The sequence below is a fragment of the Protopterus annectens genome, chromosome 2.part0, assembly GCF_019279795.1.
Source record: "Protopterus annectens isolate FY-2018-M chromosome 2.part0, PAN1.0, whole genome shotgun sequence".
NCBI classification, from domain to species: domain Eukaryota; kingdom Metazoa; phylum Chordata; order Ceratodontiformes; family Protopteridae; genus Protopterus; species Protopterus annectens.
This window is the reverse complement of record NC_056728.1, coordinates 1212637420-1212658816: the sequence shown is the minus strand read 5'-3', so window position 1 is coordinate 1212658816 and position 21397 is coordinate 1212637420. Positions and strand designations below refer to the sequence as shown.

The 21397-nt window shown below is 37.1% G+C and overlaps 1 protein-coding gene across 2 annotated transcripts in view; it reads left to right on the top strand.

Annotated features, from left to right (window-relative positions):
• The window catches only part of YIPF7 (Yip1 domain family member 7), a 355884-nt gene that overhangs the window by 67781 nt on the left and 266706 nt on the right, over nt 1–21397 (top strand). Inside the window, exons 2-3 of one of the 2 annotated variants that reach the window (XM_044061396.1) lie at nt 15455–15571; nt 20782–20948. In XM_044061396.1, the coding sequence (XP_043917331.1) occupies nt 20819–20948 (130 nt within the window). In that variant the 5' untranslated portion in view covers nt 15455–15571; nt 20782–20818. The remainder of the gene's footprint in view (nt 1–15454; nt 15572–20781; nt 20949–21397) is intronic. The other variant, XM_044061395.1, reaches the window with a different exon arrangement.

The following is a 21397-nucleotide window of genomic DNA, read 5'->3' as shown; positions in this document are numbered from 1 at the left end:
AATATGACTCCTTTTGAAACAAATCAAACTTAAAAAAAAAAAAAAAAAAAAACAGACAGAACATTTGTGTCACAAAGTACTCATACTTATACTATAGTAATCTCCTGGTTGCAGATCTCAAGCAAATGTAACTCTTTGAAATATGCTTTTGCTGTCTGTGTGTCGAGGTAGGTGGGTACATTGAAAAGTAATGTTCAGTGTAATATTGAAGAGTGAGTTTTTTGTGCAGTATATACTACATTCTATACATGTGTTGAAGCTTAACATTCTGTAAATATTACACAGTGTATGTAAGATAATGATTACCTGTTAAGTTATATAATCCTGTGTGTTACAGAATATTTCAGTGTTGGTTCATTCAAAGACATGTAATATGGAGCATCTTCCCAGGTCTTCACTGAAAAGGGACTTTCCAAGTAAAGAAAGACAATAAATAAATAAATAAATAAATAAATAAATAAATAAATAAAAGGCCTCACCATAATTTTCTCAGTCAATATTTCCTTAACATGTTGACATCAAAAGAGTATCTGGCAAGGAAGTAATCTTTTAATATGTCTACAGTCATTTTGCCCTCTAAGTCTGCAAACCAGAAAGCATGTTAAATTACCTTATAAAATGCTGTCCGTGAGAATGAGGTTATCACTGCATATGAAATTAAAGAAGGAAAAACATGGCTCCATACCTGATTTGTTAGGTTATTTAGCTGTTCTGCTTTGATGTTGGCAGCACTTCTATTAATAATCTCATATAATCATTTGTTACAGCTCCATAAATTGCATATAAACTGTTTTTTTTCATTCTCTGGCTACAATACACTTTGGTACACTAGCTAATACTAATTTTCTGACATACTAATTTTTGATTATGTGGTAGGGCAAGCAAACAACCTTCTCAAGCCAAACAAATTTGTTGTGGAAACATTTGGTCTCATATTCTTTTACCCTGTGATCAGCAAAACTTTGCTATGCAACATCTCTAAAACAGATTAGTATAGTCTGTCTCTAGATAGCCACATTTCATGTAATTTGAATCAAACTTCCCCCTATGTGAACAACTTTACAGTGGTTAGATAGCTGCAGTCATGTATCTTCATAATTTGATCCTAGTTTTTCTACTGCTTCCTACCAGTTCCAGCATGTCAGCAACTTTTCCCTTTGCTCCTTTGTTAACACAAGGCCTTCTTATTTCTGCTACCTACCATGCACATTTCTTTAAACTTCCTAGACTTCCATTTTCCCAAATATCAAGTAGATTACATTAGCACTCGCTTTCTGACTAATGCCCATTTCTTTCATGGGGCCTCACTAGAGATTTTCATTGAAGTTCCACCATGTATATATATATATATATATATATATATATACACATATCTTTTATTTTTTATTTATTTTTATTTTTATTTCACATTTGATGACCGGGAAAGTCAGACTGGACACAGGTCCATTTTCAGCAGAGGCCCGAGGAGAAAAGCTCCATTTAAACAATTGCTAAATAGATACAATTATAGGAAACAGCCTTGCATTCTTAATACACACATATAAATTATCATCTAACATTGCATCACAGGCTCATGTACAGCACATAGTTGTGTTTTTAAATGCAAACGAATGGAATATAGGAGTGTGTTTAATATTTAATTATAGACATACAAGTTAATACCATTGGAATAAAACAATTTTAGGAAGGAATAAGAAATGTAGAGGCTAGAAATAACTGGGTCATCCTTAGCAGTATCCTAGTATTACTGCTATGTGGCAGATTAGCCTGGGGAGTCACATGAGCACAGCCAGTTGCTAAAATAGTGGGTTTTGAGTAGTTTCTTAAATTGGGGGGCAGAAGCTGTCGAAGTTATGTAAGTAGGAAGTGAATTCCAGGTTTTTGCTATTGTACAGGCAAAGAGAGTTTTAACTGTGATGGTGGTGCTGCAGTAGCATTGTCGCCTCACAGTAAGACGTTGTCTTGTTTGATTCTCAGCTAAAGCGTCTTCTGTGTGGAGACATGCGTGAATGGGCTTACCTTCGTTGAAGGTTGTGTGTCAGGGCTGGCAACTCTGTACATAAAAGTCTACTGCCAATCATTAGTGGTCCAGAGTTCCGCTGTAGCGACCCCTAACCGGGAAAAGCCGAAAGATACAACAACAGGCAAAGAGAGTTTTACCAGCTTCATTCCTATGTTTGATGACGTTTATGAGATTTTGATCTGTTGATCTTAGGACTCGGGTGATTGTGTAGGGTTGTATTAGATTTTGTAGTATGGAGATTTTGTCAGGGACGTAATACAGTTTGTGGGCTATGGACAGTTGTGTAGTAAGAAGTAGATGGGGTAACTCAAGCCATTTGAGCTGCTTGATGGAATGACAGTGATGGTCCCTATTAGAGGCACCTGCAGCAAACCTGGCAATCTTGTTATAGCAAGCTGTCATTTTGTTTTGCTCACTGTGTTGAAGATTCATCGGGATTGGAGATGCATACAGTAGGGTGGATAGTAGGTGAGTTCTAGCAATAGTGGCTTTGGTATGGTTGGTCATGAATTGCCTGCTCTTATAGAAGAGACCAATCTTTTTGTGCACTTTTTTGATTGTTTGGGCTATGTGTATGTCAAATTTAAGTTTATTATTGATTACTACTCCTAAGAGTTTGGTGTGTGATATTGGGGTGATTAGGGTATTATCTTTGGAGTTTATGCTGAAATCATTGTTTAGTGCAGATCTGCCTGGAGTGAAGAGAATTAGTTTTTTTTTTGGGATTGAGTATAAGTTTAATGCTAGAAAACCATGCTTCAGTTAATGTAAAGTTGTGTTGTGTTATTGTTCGTAGTTCGCTTAAGGTTGGGGCAGAACATATGATAGTGGTGTCATCAGCATATTGCACTATAGAGGCGGAGGGGGTGGATACAGCTATCTGATTTGTAAATATGGAGAATAGTAAAGGACCAAGGATTGAACCTTGAGGGACTCCTATGGATACTGGCAGAAGGGAGGATAGCTGGTCCTGCCACAGAACTGCTTGTTGTCAGTCTGATAGATAGCTGTTGAACCAAGATATAGTGGGTGAGGTAAGGTTAAGGGTAGATAAAGTTTTGAGCAGCATGCTGTGGTTGACCATATCAAATGCTTTTGATAAGTCCAAGAATACAGAAGATACAAACTGTCCGTTGTTTCTATGGGTGTTGACTATGTTACTGAAAGAGAGTAGGGCTGTTGTGGTACTATGGGAGGGTCAAAACCCATGTTGAGATGATGATATCAGGTTATATTCTAGGAGGTATTGCATTAGTTGTGTATGCACTACTCTTTCTAGTATTTTTGATAATGGTGATAAAATTGCAATTGGGTGGTAGTTGGTGAGCTCAAGGGAGCTGCCACCTTTGTGGAGTGGGATAATATGGGATATTTTCCACAGCTTAGGTACTTTACATTCAGATATTGATCTATTTATGAGAATAGATATGGGGTAAGATATGGTTTCAGCTGAGAGTTGAAGGAAATCAGCAGGAAGTTTGTCAGCAGCCAGTGTGGTGGGTTTTAGTTTTTTGAGGAGTTTAGTAATAAGTTTTGTGGATGCTGGAGAGAATGAAAAGTTAGAAGGAGTTTGTTGTGTAATAGGGATAGAAGGGGTAGGAGAGGGTATGGGGTTGGAGATGCTATTTAGGGTATTAGAAAGGGCTAGGACAGTTTCTGTGAAGAATCTGTTGAATTGGGTGGGGATGTCCTCATTACTGGTTGGTATTGTGGATGTGGGAGTGCTGGTTTTACCTGGGTGAAGTAATTTATTTATCGAAGCCCAGAATTTTTGAGGGCAGTGGGCATGTTTTTCTTGTAAGGTTTTGTAATAATTAATTTTATAAGTCATTATGAGTTTTTTGGCTTTTTTTTTTTTGAGAACTAGGTAGATTTGTTTTGTGGTGGTGGTTTTCAGTTTATGATATTGGTTCCATGCTCTATCTCTATCCTTCATTATAGTTTTAGTTTCTTTTGTTAGCCAGGGGGCATAGTTAGTCTTAACTGTGATAGCTCTGGAAGGTGCATGATGGTCTAGGATTTTGAGACAGGTTGAGTTAAACTAGTCTACTGCTTTATCTAGGGGTAGGTGTTTTAGGGGAGACCAATTACAGTATTTTACTTCCTGGTTTAGGTCTTTGATTTTGAAGTTCTTTTTATTGCGAACTATTCAAAGGATGGGTTGGTTACTTTGTCAGGGTTTATTCCTAATAAGGTAGGTTGGCTGATGATCACTCAGATTATCTGGTAGGCAGCCTGATTGGTGGACTATGGTGGGGTCAGACAGGAGTATCCAATCTATGATGGATTGACGTTTGGATTTCTTATAAATTCTTGTCGAGGTGTCTATGATTTGGGTGAACCTGTGTAGATTAATATGGGTAGTGGGGTTGAATTTGATGCAGTCGGACCAGTCTATAGTAAAATCTTCTAAAATTATGGTTTCTTGTGGATGGGAGATAGACATCCAGTGTACCAGGTTTTCCATAGTGGCAATGTTGTTTCCTGGTGGGATGTAGGCACCTGCTATAACTATATGTTTGCTAGAGTTTAGTTTTAATTTGGTAAGAATGAATTCAGTATCATTGACTTCATGAGGGTTGTAGCTAACTTGCTCCAAATTGAGATGCTTTTGAAACAATATGGCTGCACCACCTCCTTTTTTCCCTGTCCTATCTTTCCCTATAATATCATAGCCAGGGGGTGTGATCTTGTTATCATGGTGTTCTATTCTAAGCCAGGTTTCAGTTAGTATAGCTAAGTCTGGTTTATATAAAGCCAAGAGGGCATGGAGGTCTTGCACTTTGTTGAGTATACTTCTTGCATTAATGTTTAAGAGAAGAAGAGATGAGGTTGTCCTACTGTAGAGCGGGTTTGATTGATTTAGGTTGGGCTCGAGTGGAATAGAGGGTCCAGGGTTAGGGTGTATATTCCCGCAGCAAGTGAGCGTTTGCCTTAGATGCAGATAGAGTTTAAGAAGTTTTTGAAGTATTTTATATTGTTTCTGGGATATATAGGGGTTAATTTTGTTCGTTTGTTTCTTATTTATGTAGAAATCTTGATGGGTTGGGGTAAGGTCATATGGAGATATAGGGAATTGGATTAGTTGTAGTGTATCGTTTATGATTTCTGTTTGCCGATGAGTTGGATTGGTGAAGTGAATTTGTGTGTGGTAGGATGTAAGGATAGAAAACAGGTGAAGAAAAAATATGGTTAATGTGTAAAATGCTGCTTTGAGGTGTAGGGAAGGCATTTTATGTATCTTGATTTTCCCTTTAAATGTTACCTTGCGTAGTGGGGGAAAGGGGAGAGGGAGAGTAGGGGATTCAGAACAAGATAGCAGGGAAGTAATAGAAGGAGTTTACAATACGGGTGTGGTGTAATATGTTTGAGTGTGGGATTGAAGGTGTGATCTCTTTGGTTGATTGGGTGTGTGAGCTGAGGAGGGAGGGGTTTAGCAGCTATAAGGGTAATTGCAATAGGGGTGGGTGGGAATGGGGGAAGGGTTGGGGAGTGAAGTGAGCATAGTGAACGGAGCAGGACAGCACTGTTCTGGAGGAGCAGCAGTTGTGAAAAACAGTTGTGATTCAGGGAGTACAGTAAGGCGTTATGCTTGGAGTCTACTGGTTAGTAGTTTACAATTTCGAGAAAGCTAGCAATTACTTAAAGCTTTGCTATTCTCTTTCCATAGAAGGAGGCATTATTCCTAAATCTTTGTGGAGGGAAGGAGCACAGGTTATCTGGGAGCTAGAATGTGGAGGTGGATGGGGCACTCCGGCAGGGTAAGGGGGTACTAGGTCAGAGGTGGTTAAGGTAGAGACTATGTGAGTGAGGAGGACAGTGAGAGGGCAGGCATGAGTAGAAAGAAGAAGTACAAGAGGGAGATACAGTGGAATATCAGAGGGTGTAGGAAGTGAGCTGGGATAGAAAAAAGACCAGTGTGAGTGTAGGATGGTATGTTAAGGTCTGACAATAGCCTGCGTGTCTGGGTGGGGGGTGGCATGGCAATGTTATGTAGCTGACCAGGAGCAGTACTCAATGGGCACAAAAGTAGGGATATACACTCAGGAGCACATCTTATTTTGCATTAGTATCACTGATCATACGTTCAAATACTGTTGGTGTAGTGGGTTTCCTTCAATAGATCAGTACTTGGAATCGGGGTATATATATAATATATATATATATATATATATATATATATATATATATATATATATATATATATACATATACACACACACACACATATATATATATATATATATATATATATATATATATATATATAAATATATATATATATATATACACACACACACACACACACACACACATATATATATATATATATATATATATATATATATATATATATATATATATATATATATATAGACACACAGATCTAATTGTAAAAGTATTTATACCATTTTTCAGCAGGAACATATGATTTCCTCCTATTGCTTTCAGAACTGTGTAGTGTTGGATGTGCATAGCCCTGGCCTGTTTCATTACCCTGTAATTGTCCTCACTGCATAACGTTAGATGTTCTCCATAAGTCACTGTACTTTTCAGATACTGCTTACCATATTAGCAGATTTTCCCAAGTTTCTGATTGACAGTGCCTCCCCCCACCCCCAAGCATAGGCTCCTCTTTTTAGAAGGCCCTTCTCCCAAGCTTGTAGCCATTCTTTGGGTAACTTAGAAATTTGTGTCAGCTAAGACTATTTTCTCTCATTGTCCCATATCTTCCTTGCTTAGCCTAAGGCATTGCACTAAGTTAAAGGCTGTGCAGTATTGTGGTATATATGGCAGCCCCATGCCCATGAATAACTGGGGTGTAAGCTTTTTATGTTTTGCTATATATCTCCCCTTAACATCTAAAGTAACATTTCTTTCACATCTTGTAACTTATACAGTATTGAATGTACAGGTGGAACAGGCATGGTCCTAATGACATCAGTGCCATTGGTAAAATCATAACTTTGACTGCATGTATTCTATGTGTAGGTGTGCTAAGTTTAGTAGTGAACTTTGTCAGACAAGAACATATCTGCATTTTAGTGTGGATAAATTTCTACGGACTGTTGGCATCGGAGTATGTCTAACCTTAAGCCCTAAATATATCAGGAACTTGGCTTCTTTAATGAGCCTGCAAGGACCCTTACTCCTACATACATTTAATCTCTTAACCTCATTAGAACATTGCCCGGATAAGTTTCCAAAATTCTAGAAGACTTTCAGTACTGGTTTTATGATATTGACTTTGTTATCCCCCAGTGATTTATAGTAATTTATAAACATTATAAAAATGCCTATTTATGTTCACTGTCTAGTACCTAAAATCCCCACTTAACATTACTGTATCGGTCCTCCATTGTTGTAGCACACAATCGTTTGGATAATGTGTGCCACTGAAGATTACTTTCATGTATTTGCCTCCATCAGTAGTTCCTCCATTCTCTAAAATATCAAACTTGGGGTCCTCATATCTATATATATCTACCCAGTTTTGAAATTGATTCCCAAAGCTTCTTTTCTGCATTATGGATCTCATACAGTCCTACATATCTAATATAAAAAAAATCAGTCTTAGTCTTTGTACACCTACCTGCAAATATGTTGACAAAACTAGCCACTATCTACCAGTTATCAGATTTCTGTTTCTCCTGGGCAAAGCCACCTTGTACTGGGTCATTTATTTTAGATAATATTTTGTATAATCATCTGCCTTGTGATTCAGAAAGTATTTTAGCATCCATATTAATGAGGGTTAATAAACACTTCATCTAGTAAACTGGCTAGTATTTTTGGAAGTATTTTAATATCTATATTGAGGAGAGTTATAGGATAGCAATTAAACATGCATGCAGGATCTCCTTCACCCTTTAGAAAGCCTGTTAATCTTGCTTTTGACATGGATGAAGACAAGGGGCAGGCTGTTTGGATATTCATGTAAGCATGAAATAAACAGTTTATTTCACTCTCCCATAGATTAATCTGCCTGAAAGCCAACAGACCCTGGTGATTGCTTGACTTTGGTTGTTCAACAACCTGTAAAACTTCATTTTTATAGGTCCATGGGTGTGTACTAGGCTAACATCTGCTTGGGTCTTTTTAAGCTTAGCCATGCATCCCAAATCTCTGAGAAGTTTTGGTACCCTTGGTACTATAAGCACGGATTTGGGAAATGAAAGACTTAAAAGCAGGGGCCTGAAAGATGAACCATTTGCATTTACATTGTCTTGCAATGTCCTTCTCAACCTTGTGATATGATGTTGTGTCTAGTAACTGTTTTCAGGAATCTTCTGCGTCCCAGTTCAGTTATCTATTTCTGGAGAAGCTTGAGTAGAAGTCTGCATAAAAATTCCTAAACTCCTCTCTCCACTCACTATCACTACAGATTATAACATTGTGCTTAGTTCTGATTTGTCTGATAAAATTGTCTTTTCTCCTTAAATCTCTGTAATATATACTTAGAGTTGTTTTCCACATTAAACTAATAAGTCAAATTTTTAATCTATTTTACCTGTGCTTGTGTACAGTTCTTTATTTACCCATCTTGTAATTCTATTATTTCTAAATAGCCTGCTTACTTTAGGCCTTTCATTGTTTCTTTCTGGAGTCAGGTTAGTTGTTGTCTCTTATTTTTGACGTCTTACTCTCTTCCACCATTTGTTCTGCTATAAATGTAGCTTTAATGACATCCTCCCAGTAAAAGCCCTGTGTTAATATTCTCTGAGATATTATGTTCTATCACATCCCTTGAAAAGATTTTGGTTTATATTTCCTTATTTCTCCACCTATAGTGAGCCCACTTCCACTGAGATTTCCTCTGCCTGGGGTAAATATTTCAAACTTCTACTGTTAACCGGTCCATGGCCCAGTGATGGCCATTCATATGTTTGGCAGTTGGGGAAGAGGATTAATCCTGTAAGCTTTAATTCCTCTGGTATGGGGTTTGATGCCTATATTTGCCTACAGTGTAGTATTTTGCAAGTGACTTAAGTAGACATTTCTCCCAGTTCATCACTGAAAAGGGACTGTGTTTCCAGTGGACCTACTTGCTTAACAAATCCATATTATTGTTTTATTTAAAGTCTACTAACCGTTTCATTCATGTCTCTGTGATTAAATACATGACCTGCTTGGCTGTACTCTAAGAGTCCTTGAAAGGTATAATGTTTGTTGTGAAGTAATTGCTGATCATTCTTAGGCTTGTAATCCTATGTGTGACTGTGTACCCAATGACCCATATCTAGTCTATCTGAAACAATACATTGGGTATTGGTATGATACTTCCTTTTATCAAACACTCTCTTAGGGATTCATTAATATGTTTGTCTATGTCATGCTAAGCCTACATGTTTCGTTCAAGTTAGTGTGACTAGCAGCAGTGCCCATTGTTTGTGCAAGCTGCTAAGCAATCCTACATGTTAAGCAGCACTTATTCATAGCCAAAAAACTGCTAGTGGCCATGTTGAGGTGCAGAGAGGCTCAGACACACACTATAAACAACACGTTGTAAATACATCCAGCGTCTTTAAAACAGCATGCAAGGACAGCACAAAACAAGGCAAGGGCAACTTCAGTACATAATTAACCGGCAGAGGAGCTTAATAAGTAATGTATATTTATATAAAAGTAAATTACTGCACAAACACCACTAATTAAGCCTAAACGATAACTTATATAGTTAATCCTCTCCAGTAAGGGACACATCTACATAATAAAACGTAAATGTTGACAAAAGGATGTGAGAGGGATATTGCTACAGTTTAACAAAGGGAGTAAATGTGATACATGTAAAATGAAGTTAAATTGCAGAGGTGAGATAACAGTTGGAAAGAAAAGCAGATACATTAGGGGATATTGCAAAACCTACAGTTATTGCACATCAGCTGTGTATCCAGAAAGTTCTGTGCTGTAACAAACATTATACTGTTGACACCACCACCTATCTATCATGTAAAACAGTTGTCCGCAACTCTCAAGCTGTTGCCCTGTGCACTTCACTACGGGACTTTTTATTGTCAGTTTTTGGCACTTGTAACCATAAAAGGGCTATTTTAAAGTTAAAATTGTCTTAGGAAAGCATGTGTTGAACATGAATATATATTATACTATAATTTTGACAGCTATAACAACTCTTTACTGTTTCCACTGTACATTTCCGAGACATGCTCTGAAAAATTACATACTCACAAGAGTAAATTGAGAAAACCTAGCTACATCCATGTTGCAGATGTGTGGACCTACTCTGCTGTTGTGTTATATACTGTGCAGGTGATCAAAGGAATGAATTTATACCCACATGACTGATGTTAGAACATACACACAGGTTAAAGAATTGTATTCCGATTTTTGCCTTGTATGTATGAAGGAAACAGTAATGAAGGTGAATGACAATGTACACACCAGTCACAATGTGGAAATACTAAAGAAGAATCATGCACACCTGTGAAATCATTTCAATAATAGTATTAATTCATGAAACAAGCATTTGTGGCAGCAACCTGCATGATGTGAATGGTAGAAAGTGTGTCTGTGCATACATGCCATGTATATATGTAGTGCAATTAGGACATGATGCACATATAGTCACTTTGACCAGCATATCAACAGAATAATGTTCTGATATTCATACTTACAGTTGTTTAACTATAGCAGATGTGAGATGTACATATTGCAAAATGAGGACTATGGTCGTGTGACATATCCGTGACATTTAGCACTGAATTGAGCATTGTTAAACACATTAGTAAACCTGTATGTAAGTACAGTAACAGAAATCATGCCCAGGTGAAACATTAACGTGTATTAGTAAGTGACCTGCTAAAGATTTATTTGGCACATACAGCAACTCTATGCTGCCCTGTAACAAACGTTATCCTCTGTGCATAGGCCAATAACTCCAGTGCACGGATGTTGGCAAAGCCAACCTTCCAGAGGCTGTTTCTACTTATTTTGACAAAGAGGAGCAAATGCCAGCAGCTCTGTCTTAACACTGAGTACTTAATGTTCTCCCTGCTAAATGTTGCACATCTAATACATTATTATACTAGACATGCTCATAAGCAAGTACAGTGATTAATACAATAACACCAACTACCCAACATGAAACCAGAAGAAACAGTGGTGTACTTAGCCCTTGGCACATTGACACACGACCCCCCCCCCTTTAAAGTTGAGATACCACCTGCATGAGAAATAGCATAATTCAATGTGCATATGCTCAGTTTTCAATCCAGTCTGGAATCGGAATTAAAAAAGCATTTTTATTTGGTTTTGTTGAAATTGGAAAATGTACTAATGAAATGGCATGTTTTCATTTCAACCGGTGTTTGTTCTTTTATCCCCCCTTATATTGTATGTCATACTAGTCACCATTGGAGACACAAATGGAGCTGCCAGTTAGTTAATCTGATCCTAAGATCCTGAATGGCTTCTCTAACTAGATCTTCAATTGTATATGAGAAGTCACTTGTTGAAGAGTGTGAGAGGACCATGTCATGTTTCAGAACAAACAAATGAAGGAGAAGAGCATGCACATTTAGACTACTACCTGAAGTAATCCCAGCACAGTACTGCAGCTGAAGCCAGCAGTCACTGATCCCAGCCAGTCTAGTAACAGAGAAGATGCTGAAAGCCTGAAATACTAACTTTTTGTTTTCATTGTTAGTCAGAAACAGGCCTAGCAACAGTACTTTCCTCATTGGAAAATATACCACCAAAGCAGTACACAATTGAGAATGTACTTCGTAAAATATTACATTTTCTTACAACTAACAAAAGCTTTATTTTTGTATAAAGCTTATGTGGGTTGACAGGAAAGTGCACCATCAAATGAGGGATGTTCTCAACTGTGTACTGTGTTAACCATTTGAAATGTCAGGACTTTCTACAGCGAGTCCTGAAATACAGGGAGTGAATGGCCAAAAGAATGGACTTACATATTCTAAGTCTGAGTCTGAGATGCTTTTTCTCAGAATATTCACTTTTCTCTGAGGTATGGCGATCTTGCAGTTGGTATATATAAGCTTGGGAGGGGTGAAGTTTAAAGGAGAAGAGTGGTTTTTAAAATTCGCTGTTTTCCTGTGTTTTTGGTAATTTATTTTCAGCTTGTTGGCACTCGGCATTTTGAGTTCCAGGGAGCCATGTACCACTAGTGATACAGTTTCTGATCATTGGATGAACCCCTTTATATTAGTTAATGTTTTTATTTTTGGGTCTCAACCATTTTGTGTGACAAAATGAAGATGTCTGTGAAGCAAATAAGAATTATGCTGAAGAGTTACAAGCTTAAAACAAGGAAGAAAATAATACTGCTCCCCATAATATTGCTCCCCATAATACTGCTCCCCCAACCCCATGTAGCACATACTATCATAGCCAACAGCCAGTGTGTCTCAGAGAAACAGAATACGCTGAGCACAAAGTGCAGGGCAGTTCTTAAGCACTCACATATGCTGCATACCTGCACAGTTCTGGTCCTGTATTTTTAAATATCTACAGATACTTGTGAAGGACATGCACCAGTTCCAATCTGCAGCAGCTACCTGGAAGTCACATTGTAAGTGGTTACAAAAAACATTCTGTAAGGTTAGACCAAGGGAGGCGTTGTAGTCCAGATGTAATGCTTCTGATAATCAGAAGCAGCATACATTCGCCAAAACAAAACTTGGTGAGTAAAATAATGGCATTGTGGAAAGTAAGGATTCATTGGCTAAGTGATGTGCTCCCCTCCTCAACACACCCACACCCACACACAAACATGCACACACACACACACACACACACACACACACACACACACACACACACACACACACACACACACACACACACTCACACCAAAAATACCCAGGCTAGGAGCAATCGAATCCAGGTCTAAACTTACCTGCTTATCTTTTAAATTGTTCATCAGTTCAACTGTAGAGGGAAGGTCTAGGAAAGCATGGTTCCTGGCTCTTACACTGACACTCAGCAGTAATTACTTCCTGCAAACAAAAGTGTCTTTATCCTTATGATCAGATTAAGTATGGGCAGGTTGAGGTTTGGAATTATCTGTCCATGAAGAGGTAAAGAGCACTACAGCTGCCTGCTGTGAAAAGATGAGCAGGACAGTTCAGACTGCAGCTGCAGTCAGTGCTGGTCTATATAACATTTAAATGTCTGCCAGCTAAGAACCACTTTCGGACTGCTGCACATCATTGGCCAAGGGATAGCTGCTTGAAGAACCTTAGGGTGCCTTACCATCTGTCCTCGTTAACACTTCCTACCCCTGGAACTTAGGAAGAAACGTGCACAACTAGCTGCTGCAGTCAACGGACTGCCATCTGTAGAAAGTGGATTGGATACAATGAGCTGAGACCAGGAGTAGTAGTTTCAGAATCGATCAGTTCAGTCACATTCAGACCAGATTTAAGAATGATTTTGATATAGACAAAATTCTTGAGGACATCCCATCCCAAAAATGTGGACACAAATGATATTATCAAAATCATGTAACCTTAAGCAAACAATATTTGTCTAACATTCTGTAGTGAAAAAAAATGTAACATTTAAGATCATGTAAAATAGCTTTGCATTTTCAAACAATTCGTATTATTATTGGCACCTCATTTGGCAAGATATTATTTTTCTCTTTCTTGCAAAATATTATGAATGATGGGCTCATTTATTAAAGTCACATCAAAATATTCTGCCTCAATCACCACCTGTTGTTGCTTACCACTGTAAGTCACAGATTGTCTCTTGCTGGGATAGTGAGGCAGGTAGTTGAACAAATAAAGTATTATTTTATAATCTGTAGTGATTTTTTTGTTTCTGCACTTTCAGTCATTCAGAGACCCTTTATGTTTGGTAACCACGGAGTGCATAGAAGTGTAGTGATAGATTTTCAGTGTTGGACAGGGGTATTCCTTGGGAGGGAAATACATTTGCACAGGAAATTGCATTATCCTGCAGGAATTCAACCAAGATTAATGAATTCAGTGCTGCTGGCTGATGTACTTGTAAGTGCTTAATAGGAAAACCATTTACTTAGACAGTAAAACCTTGATGTTATATATTAATATATTATACTGTAGTAAATTAATGAATGAGGATGGCATACCAACACCTTGTTGTTGAAATAGGTCAGTTTTGTGCTTTTTGACCATGACTCCATTCTACTGTTCCTGGATATTTCTAGTAATTTACAACACACACACGCACACACACACACACACACACACACACACACACACACACACACACACACACACTGCTAAACAAAATAATCCTGTTTTTTTCCCTCATTAGATGATCAGCTATAAAAGTTAGTACTACTGGCTAATTACTGTATTTAAAATCAATTTAGAAAGTAGAAAGATTTATGTTTGACATTTTTTGGCTTAAATCAAATGATTCTGACTGTTTTATGCAGGTGGTAGGCAAGCACTGGTCCCATGTTCTGCATGCCGGCGTAGTTTATCTTACTTCCTTCTGTCACCAACCATTCAGTAAAGTTGTTAGTGCAAAGCATGGCAGTTGGCTAAGCATGAGAAGCTGGCATTTTAGTAGCTAACCAGCAGTTAGGCCCTGCATCTGCACAGCAACACCTTCCTACCTTCCACATTACTTCCTTCCCTCTTTTTCTCCCTTCCTGTCTTCCTTTCTTATGTTGATGCCAAACTGTTACAGTTAGCTAACACTTTAAATGGCCTTCTTTTCCCCATCATCTAGTATTAATGTATACTTTGTAGACTTCTTTCTTCCTAAAATGGTGATGCCCAAGTATCAGTGACAAACAATGCCAAAACATTTAATATGTTTGAAGCACACCTCCAGATCCGATTAAGTGGTAAATTGGCTCTGTACAGGATTTCTTTCTGTTGAAGTTAAGGTATAGATAACCGCAGCTGAGTGAGGGGATAACAAGTGATACATTTTGTTTTCCTATTATTAGGTGACTTTCTGTTCAATTTTATTAGAGGCTAAAGTTCTTATCTGGCCCTTTGGTTCTATAATTTAGGAAATGGGACTATGGTTAAATATAAAATACCACCTGAAGAGGAAAAGTTCTGTGTGGCCACCAAATTTAAACAAAATTAATTGGAGATTAAGAATGTGGAAAAGCGGAAAGAAGTGTGAAAATAGCACATTATAATGACATATAATAAAAGATGATAAAGGATGGGACATATAACAGGAGTAATTGTAACTGGTTTGCTTGTACAACTTGCCACAAGAGTGATAATGGGTTAAATCAAATTTGAAAACATTCTCACCTTCTGTATTAATATCACTTCTATGTTTCCTGTTTCCATGCATATGCCGATTAGTAATGGTATTTAACATGTATCAGAATGCTATAAGTAAGACAGCACTCACCTAAGTAAATATAAATATTCCGACTGAAGTAAATTAATTTGTTTACAAGAAAATTTGTTGTCATTTAATTAGGTGCCTGGTTCGGTAATCCCTTAATGGCATCCCGCTGGAAAATACAGCCAGTCCTATAAAAAAATGACAATACTCACAACTCCTTTTCTTGACATATGTTATAAGATGGCATCCTTGGTGGGTTTTTTTCCATCTAAACCTGCGTCACATACAGAAACCTGCATGACACAATATGCAATGAGATTATGCAAAATAGTTACCAAAATCAGTGATCAGGTTTAATCAACAAATACTTGAAGGCACCAAAATTGCTTGCTCCTGCTTGTCTCTGTGATTATCTTACACACTGTAATAAATATTAACATGCATTTCCATTATGAAAAGTTTAGAAGTTCAACCCTAATTGTAAAGTGCACTGGACCTCAGTAAGTATAATATATGCTAACTAAACCATTTTTTTGGGATTTTTTTTTTTCAGAATGTATACTATTTGCTGTGTTACTTTTAATTTACTGAACATCTCTGTTTTTACATAAATCATTATTTACTTATAAAGTTACTTACATTTAATATAGTACTTGCTGTGTTGATATCACCTTCAAGGGGACTCTGTTAGGTTATAATAATGCATATGCAATGCAAGCTATGCCATGGAAAGGGTCTATGACTTGGGGTGGGCTACCAAGCATCTCTTCCAGACATGTCCTGAAATAACTGAATGTACTCTCTGTCCATTTATTTTGTAATGCACTGAATTTACCTCCTTCCACTAAGACAGTCACACCACAATGACGTGCAATTGAAAGTATCCAGCTGAATTTGCTTGGCCTAAAACTAATTTATTTTTAATAAGCGGGTATAATTTAAATGTCATTAAATTCAGTTTTTCATGGGATTTTTAAAGTTGGCAGAAATGGGGAAAAATATGTATGGTATTCATCTGTTGTGTTGATGTTACAGGTTGGCCAGCTGTGGGTGTTGTATCCATGAATATAAATGATGACCAATTCATCTTAGTAGACTCTCTTGGAGCATTAGCAGCACAGTTATCTAATGCTTTCATCAGGTTGGCCTACTGTACAGTATACCTCTCACTCATGCATTATCGCGTGTGCATGTAACATAATTGTGCCATGCTTGTTTGCATGACTGTACCACTTTATTTTTTAGTTATATAGACCAGCATTCGGAGATTGCTTTTAGGTAGTCTTTGAATTCTGTGGACTGGACAGTGGTACCTTGATATTTACTCCCAGACAGCAGTAGTCAGTTTAGCCATGTTTGTGAATCCCAGCCTTGAAGATTACTGGTTCTAGCATATTATTTTTGGTTAAATTATGGTAAGTTACAGAGTTTGCAGAATTTTTATTTTTGATGGAATTATATAATTCCACACTGTTGTTTCTGTCAAGGCCTGGGCTTTCATAATGTATGAATTATTTCCACGTATTTTGAGGTTGCTCAGAAGAAAATATTAAATGATATCCTATGTATTCTACATCATATTATAGATGTGGGGTATGGCCTTGGAGTATAAAGATGTCTCACTTTTGAATTATTAGCTTTCCACTTTCTGTGCTGTTTCTTTAAAACTTCTTTGAGTGTATATGACGACAGACAAATAAAACATTGTCTGGGCCTTGCCTTTGATGATGGCTTTGTTGGCTGGTCTTGAAATGCTCTTTCAGTATGAAACTCTGGTACCCCTGTTACTGAAAATCTACTGGTTTCAAAGGCCAGTAGTAATATTGGCTGGATTCTGACCTTTCCCCCCTTGATATATTAAGAAGTTGTTCTTATATAGTTTTATTTCAGTTTTTATCTACATCTGTTGTTTCTTTCTTTCTGTTGTTCTTATATAACTGTATTTCTATTTAAATTCTAGCTCATTTTCAAATGTTTTCTTCATAAATGTTTGCATTTATTTATTTATTCTGCTGCTTTTGTAATATCATATAGGCTCAAGACCGGTTTGTGGTGGTCTCCAGTTTGTGTATTTACTTTAATTTAGGCAACAAATGTAATATCTGCATTCACTGCTGGGTTAAACTGAAGATCAATTGCAGCATCTAACAATTTTTGCCAGGGGTGGTTGCCCCTTTCACCCCCATCCTAGCTACACCTATGGTAGAGTGTTTTGCTAGTAATATTGTTAGTACACTTGGACAATGAAATAGTAAGGCCCAAGAAGATCCCTAGGTACATCTGTTCTGCTGGTTGTGGTAGGGGGTTGCCATATGTATCAGTAATAATTAGATTTGTGGATGCAGGGAGTATTTGCTGCGTGTCAAATATTGTAATGCTAGATTACGGGGGATTAATTAGGGACATTCCTCCAGGGCCATAAATCTGTCAAATCAAAGTAGATTATAGTGTCTTTTGAAGGGTCAAGGCTTTCTTACATAATAGATGTAGTACGATATTATCTGTGTCATGGACCAGGTTGAGGTGGGGCATTTCAGCAGAAATATAAATGAATAGCAGAAATAAGAGTGGTCCTTGGATGGATCCTTGTGGATCTCATGTTAATAGTATGTTCTGTTGAAAGGCAGGTTCTTAGGTGTATTTGGAATGTTACATTTTGAAGATAACTTTGAAACTATCTTATTGTATTGGGGCCAACACTGAAATTGAACGTTTGTGGAGGAGCAGGTTAATATTTGCTGTTTCAGATGCACTTATATCAAGGAACAGACCTCCTATAGTTCTCAGCCATTCATATTATTATTATAAATGGTGTCACTGACTGTACCTAATGCTGTCATGGTACCATACCTCTCAATTGCCCAGATTTTCAGACTGTCCAGATTTTTACCTCATATTTTTGGTCTGTTTCTCATAAAAGTTGTGATTTTCTGGCAAATCATCAAGGATTGAAATCATTGAATAGTGATAGACATTTGAGTTTCAAACTTCAGAGCCTTCAGAAAATGCATGCAAATGCAAAACCCATTATTCTAACAATTTTCTAAGTACATAAGAGCACGTTTTAAAATCCGTTCCTATTCTGGAGCCCTTGTCCCCCCCATTATTTGTGGATTTGGCCAGATTTCACGCTTTAAGATGTTGAGAGGTATGCATGGAACTGAAAGAATTTTTGAAACCGTGTTGCTTATCACAAAAAAAGTCCATATTTTTGTGATCCTAGAGTTTGAATACACATTTTTCAAAGATTTTGTTATACAATACAGGTTTGCTGAAGGTCTTTAATTTTGTGTTCCTCGGGGTTTGCTTTTTTGCTGAGTAGAATGATGCATGTATGCTTAAAGGCTGTATGAAAAATCAAGTGGTTAAGTGGTTGAATATATGACTGAGAAGTACTGCTATGAAGGGACATTTAGTTTTTATTTATGCTGGGAAGAGCTGTTTTGACTTATTTAACAGACAGTTGCCTAAAATAATATGTCTGGTTATAAGCTGCTAAGGAGTTTAGCTTCGAGAACTGAATTTGTGAGTCTTGTGTTGTGTTGTCAGTGTGTGTATATGGATCTAAACATGGACTTAATCTTTGGTTAGGTCATCATATTGTCTATTAGGAAGTTTCTATAGTTTTTAACAATGTTAAGTCTTGTATCGTATTTTTGGCTGACTGGAGTCAATGATGCAACCTGCTAAAGATTTTAACTCTTTCCAGAAGTGTTTTGGATGTGAGACTAGTATGTACAGTTTGTCTGCTTGTCTGTCTTAAAGAAATTAAGCCTTTACTGCAGTGGTAGCAGCCCTGGCCCTGGTTGTATCTTTCATGTAGTTCATTTTCTGAGGGTTAGTTCTGTTAATTCCAGGTGCAATATTCGAATATAAGTAGTTGTTTTAGTTGTGAAAGCCTAAGGCATTTCTGTCTCCTTAACCTCCTTTTTAGAGTTTGGGAAAATAGAGTCTTGAATTTGGCTCATAGTTTCCAAAAAGTACATAAATATATACATGTACAATATGGTCAAGTTTACTGAAACTTCCTAAAGTTATGATTTGTTGTATTGGCAGACCTTGTATTTATATTTACATCAAGATCAGGCTTTGGGGCACATGTCGTTACTGTACTTTTCTTAAACATTGTATATCTACAAGCATCTGAGATCAATTTTCTGGAGTATCAATTTCCTGAGTCACAAATCCTAACAAACAGAATGCCAATTGCTGCTTTCCATAGGAAATCACTGCCAATGTATTTTCTATGTGGCAACAGTGATTCATTTGTTGTTCAAGATTTCTCCTTTTTTGTGATTCTCTGACCATGGAGTTGATGTGGTGTAGGGGTGCTGGGGTATTATTCCCACATGTGGGTTCAGGAAGCTTGATGCCTACAAAAAACACAGTTTTAGATTTTTATACTTTTGATATTTTGAGCATTTATGGGTAGCATTTTGCTTTTTAGGTGTCTTGTAATTCAAAAAGCTGGATTCATAAAGGTTACTACAATTTGTACACTATATGTACACTTAGTGTTAACCTTTTTGAGTGAGTAGACAGCACAAGCATTGTGGTAGGGCTGTTCTTGAATTCAGAAAATGTACGTGTTCACTTTGTGATAACCTTTATGAATCTGGCCTAATGTTTCATAGGGCAGCCCAGTGACACTAATTATCCATCTCACTTGCTGTCATTATTTTTCCTTGCATTACCAGGTACAGCTTCTGGACCTTTCTGTTTGCCTTATTAAATATATTATACTGAATTGCTACTGTTTTGATCTGTTTGCCTTCACTGTCAGATGCTGAACTATTGACGTTTACCAAATCAACATATTTTCATAAATGACCAGCAAGACATGGGTATCTTTGGCTGTGTTTTCATTATCAGAATATTTCTTTGCAATGTTTTCCTATATCCCAAAAAGTATGAAATATGAGTGCAAAGTCATGTTGTCGTAATTGCTTTGTGTCTGCCATCTCCCAGTGCTGGCTGTCTTAAATTTATTATCTGTACCTTACTCCGCTATATTATACATTTTGAAAATCATTGCATATATGGAGTGCTCCTTAGATAATGGCTTCCTGCCCTTGAAGAATTTGTGTTAGGTTATTTTCGCAATAGAAGCAAATCTCTCTGAGTGCCTTTTCCATATGGCAGTGTCTTACATTCCTAGGTATCACCTTTCCATATTTTGCAGCATGTGTTAGTTCATAATTTAATGGTTCTGAGCAATTTTAACATCGTCTACAGGAAGTGCAGAGGAAATCTTGCAGTAAAATAAAACAATGCAACTGTGCATCGATGAGGGAGCGTGACAGTAATAAAAGAATGTTGATTGAGTTTTATAATTATAAATGTCTTAAAAGTATAGTTCAAGAGAGTCTTTCAAGTAACAATGATTATCAACAAACACATTGCCTTTAAAGAGATACATATTTTTTAATTTTACTAATTGTTGATTACAATATTTATTTTAGCATCTATTCTCCTGGATCAGTACAAGATGGAGCCTTTATGCCTCCTGAACAGCTAACACAATCTGTTCCTCATTCTGGACATTTTTCAGAACCAACATATACACCTCCAACATTATCCTACTTGAATGACCCCAACAGCTTTGAAGATGAGCTTCCTTTACTGGATGGTAAATGCATCCTTTTTGACAGTGCATGCCTAGTCTGGATATAACATGCAAACAACATTTGATGTTTGGAATTAATTCTTGTTCTAAATGACTATTCCTTTACTGTTATAGGATGCCCTGCACTTTATTTCAGTACTGTCACAATTTATTACTGTATTTTAAAAGATTCATCAAATGTTTTTAAAAAGATGGTTAGCTTTCAGTCAGCTAGAAATTCTACAGAAAGAATGTGTTAGTGTTTTGTTATAACTTTTTTTTATCAGAGCTACAGTGTATCTAAAGGCTAGTGTGTCGATTTGGATGTTAAGAAAAAAATTGCTCAGCTCTATAGCAAACACATCATAGAATATGACTGCCCAGACTTGACAGCAGAACAAAACATGTTGCATTCAAGGCAGAAATTTCCTGTTGCATAATGCTGGCACTGTTAATATATGTGTAGCCATTTG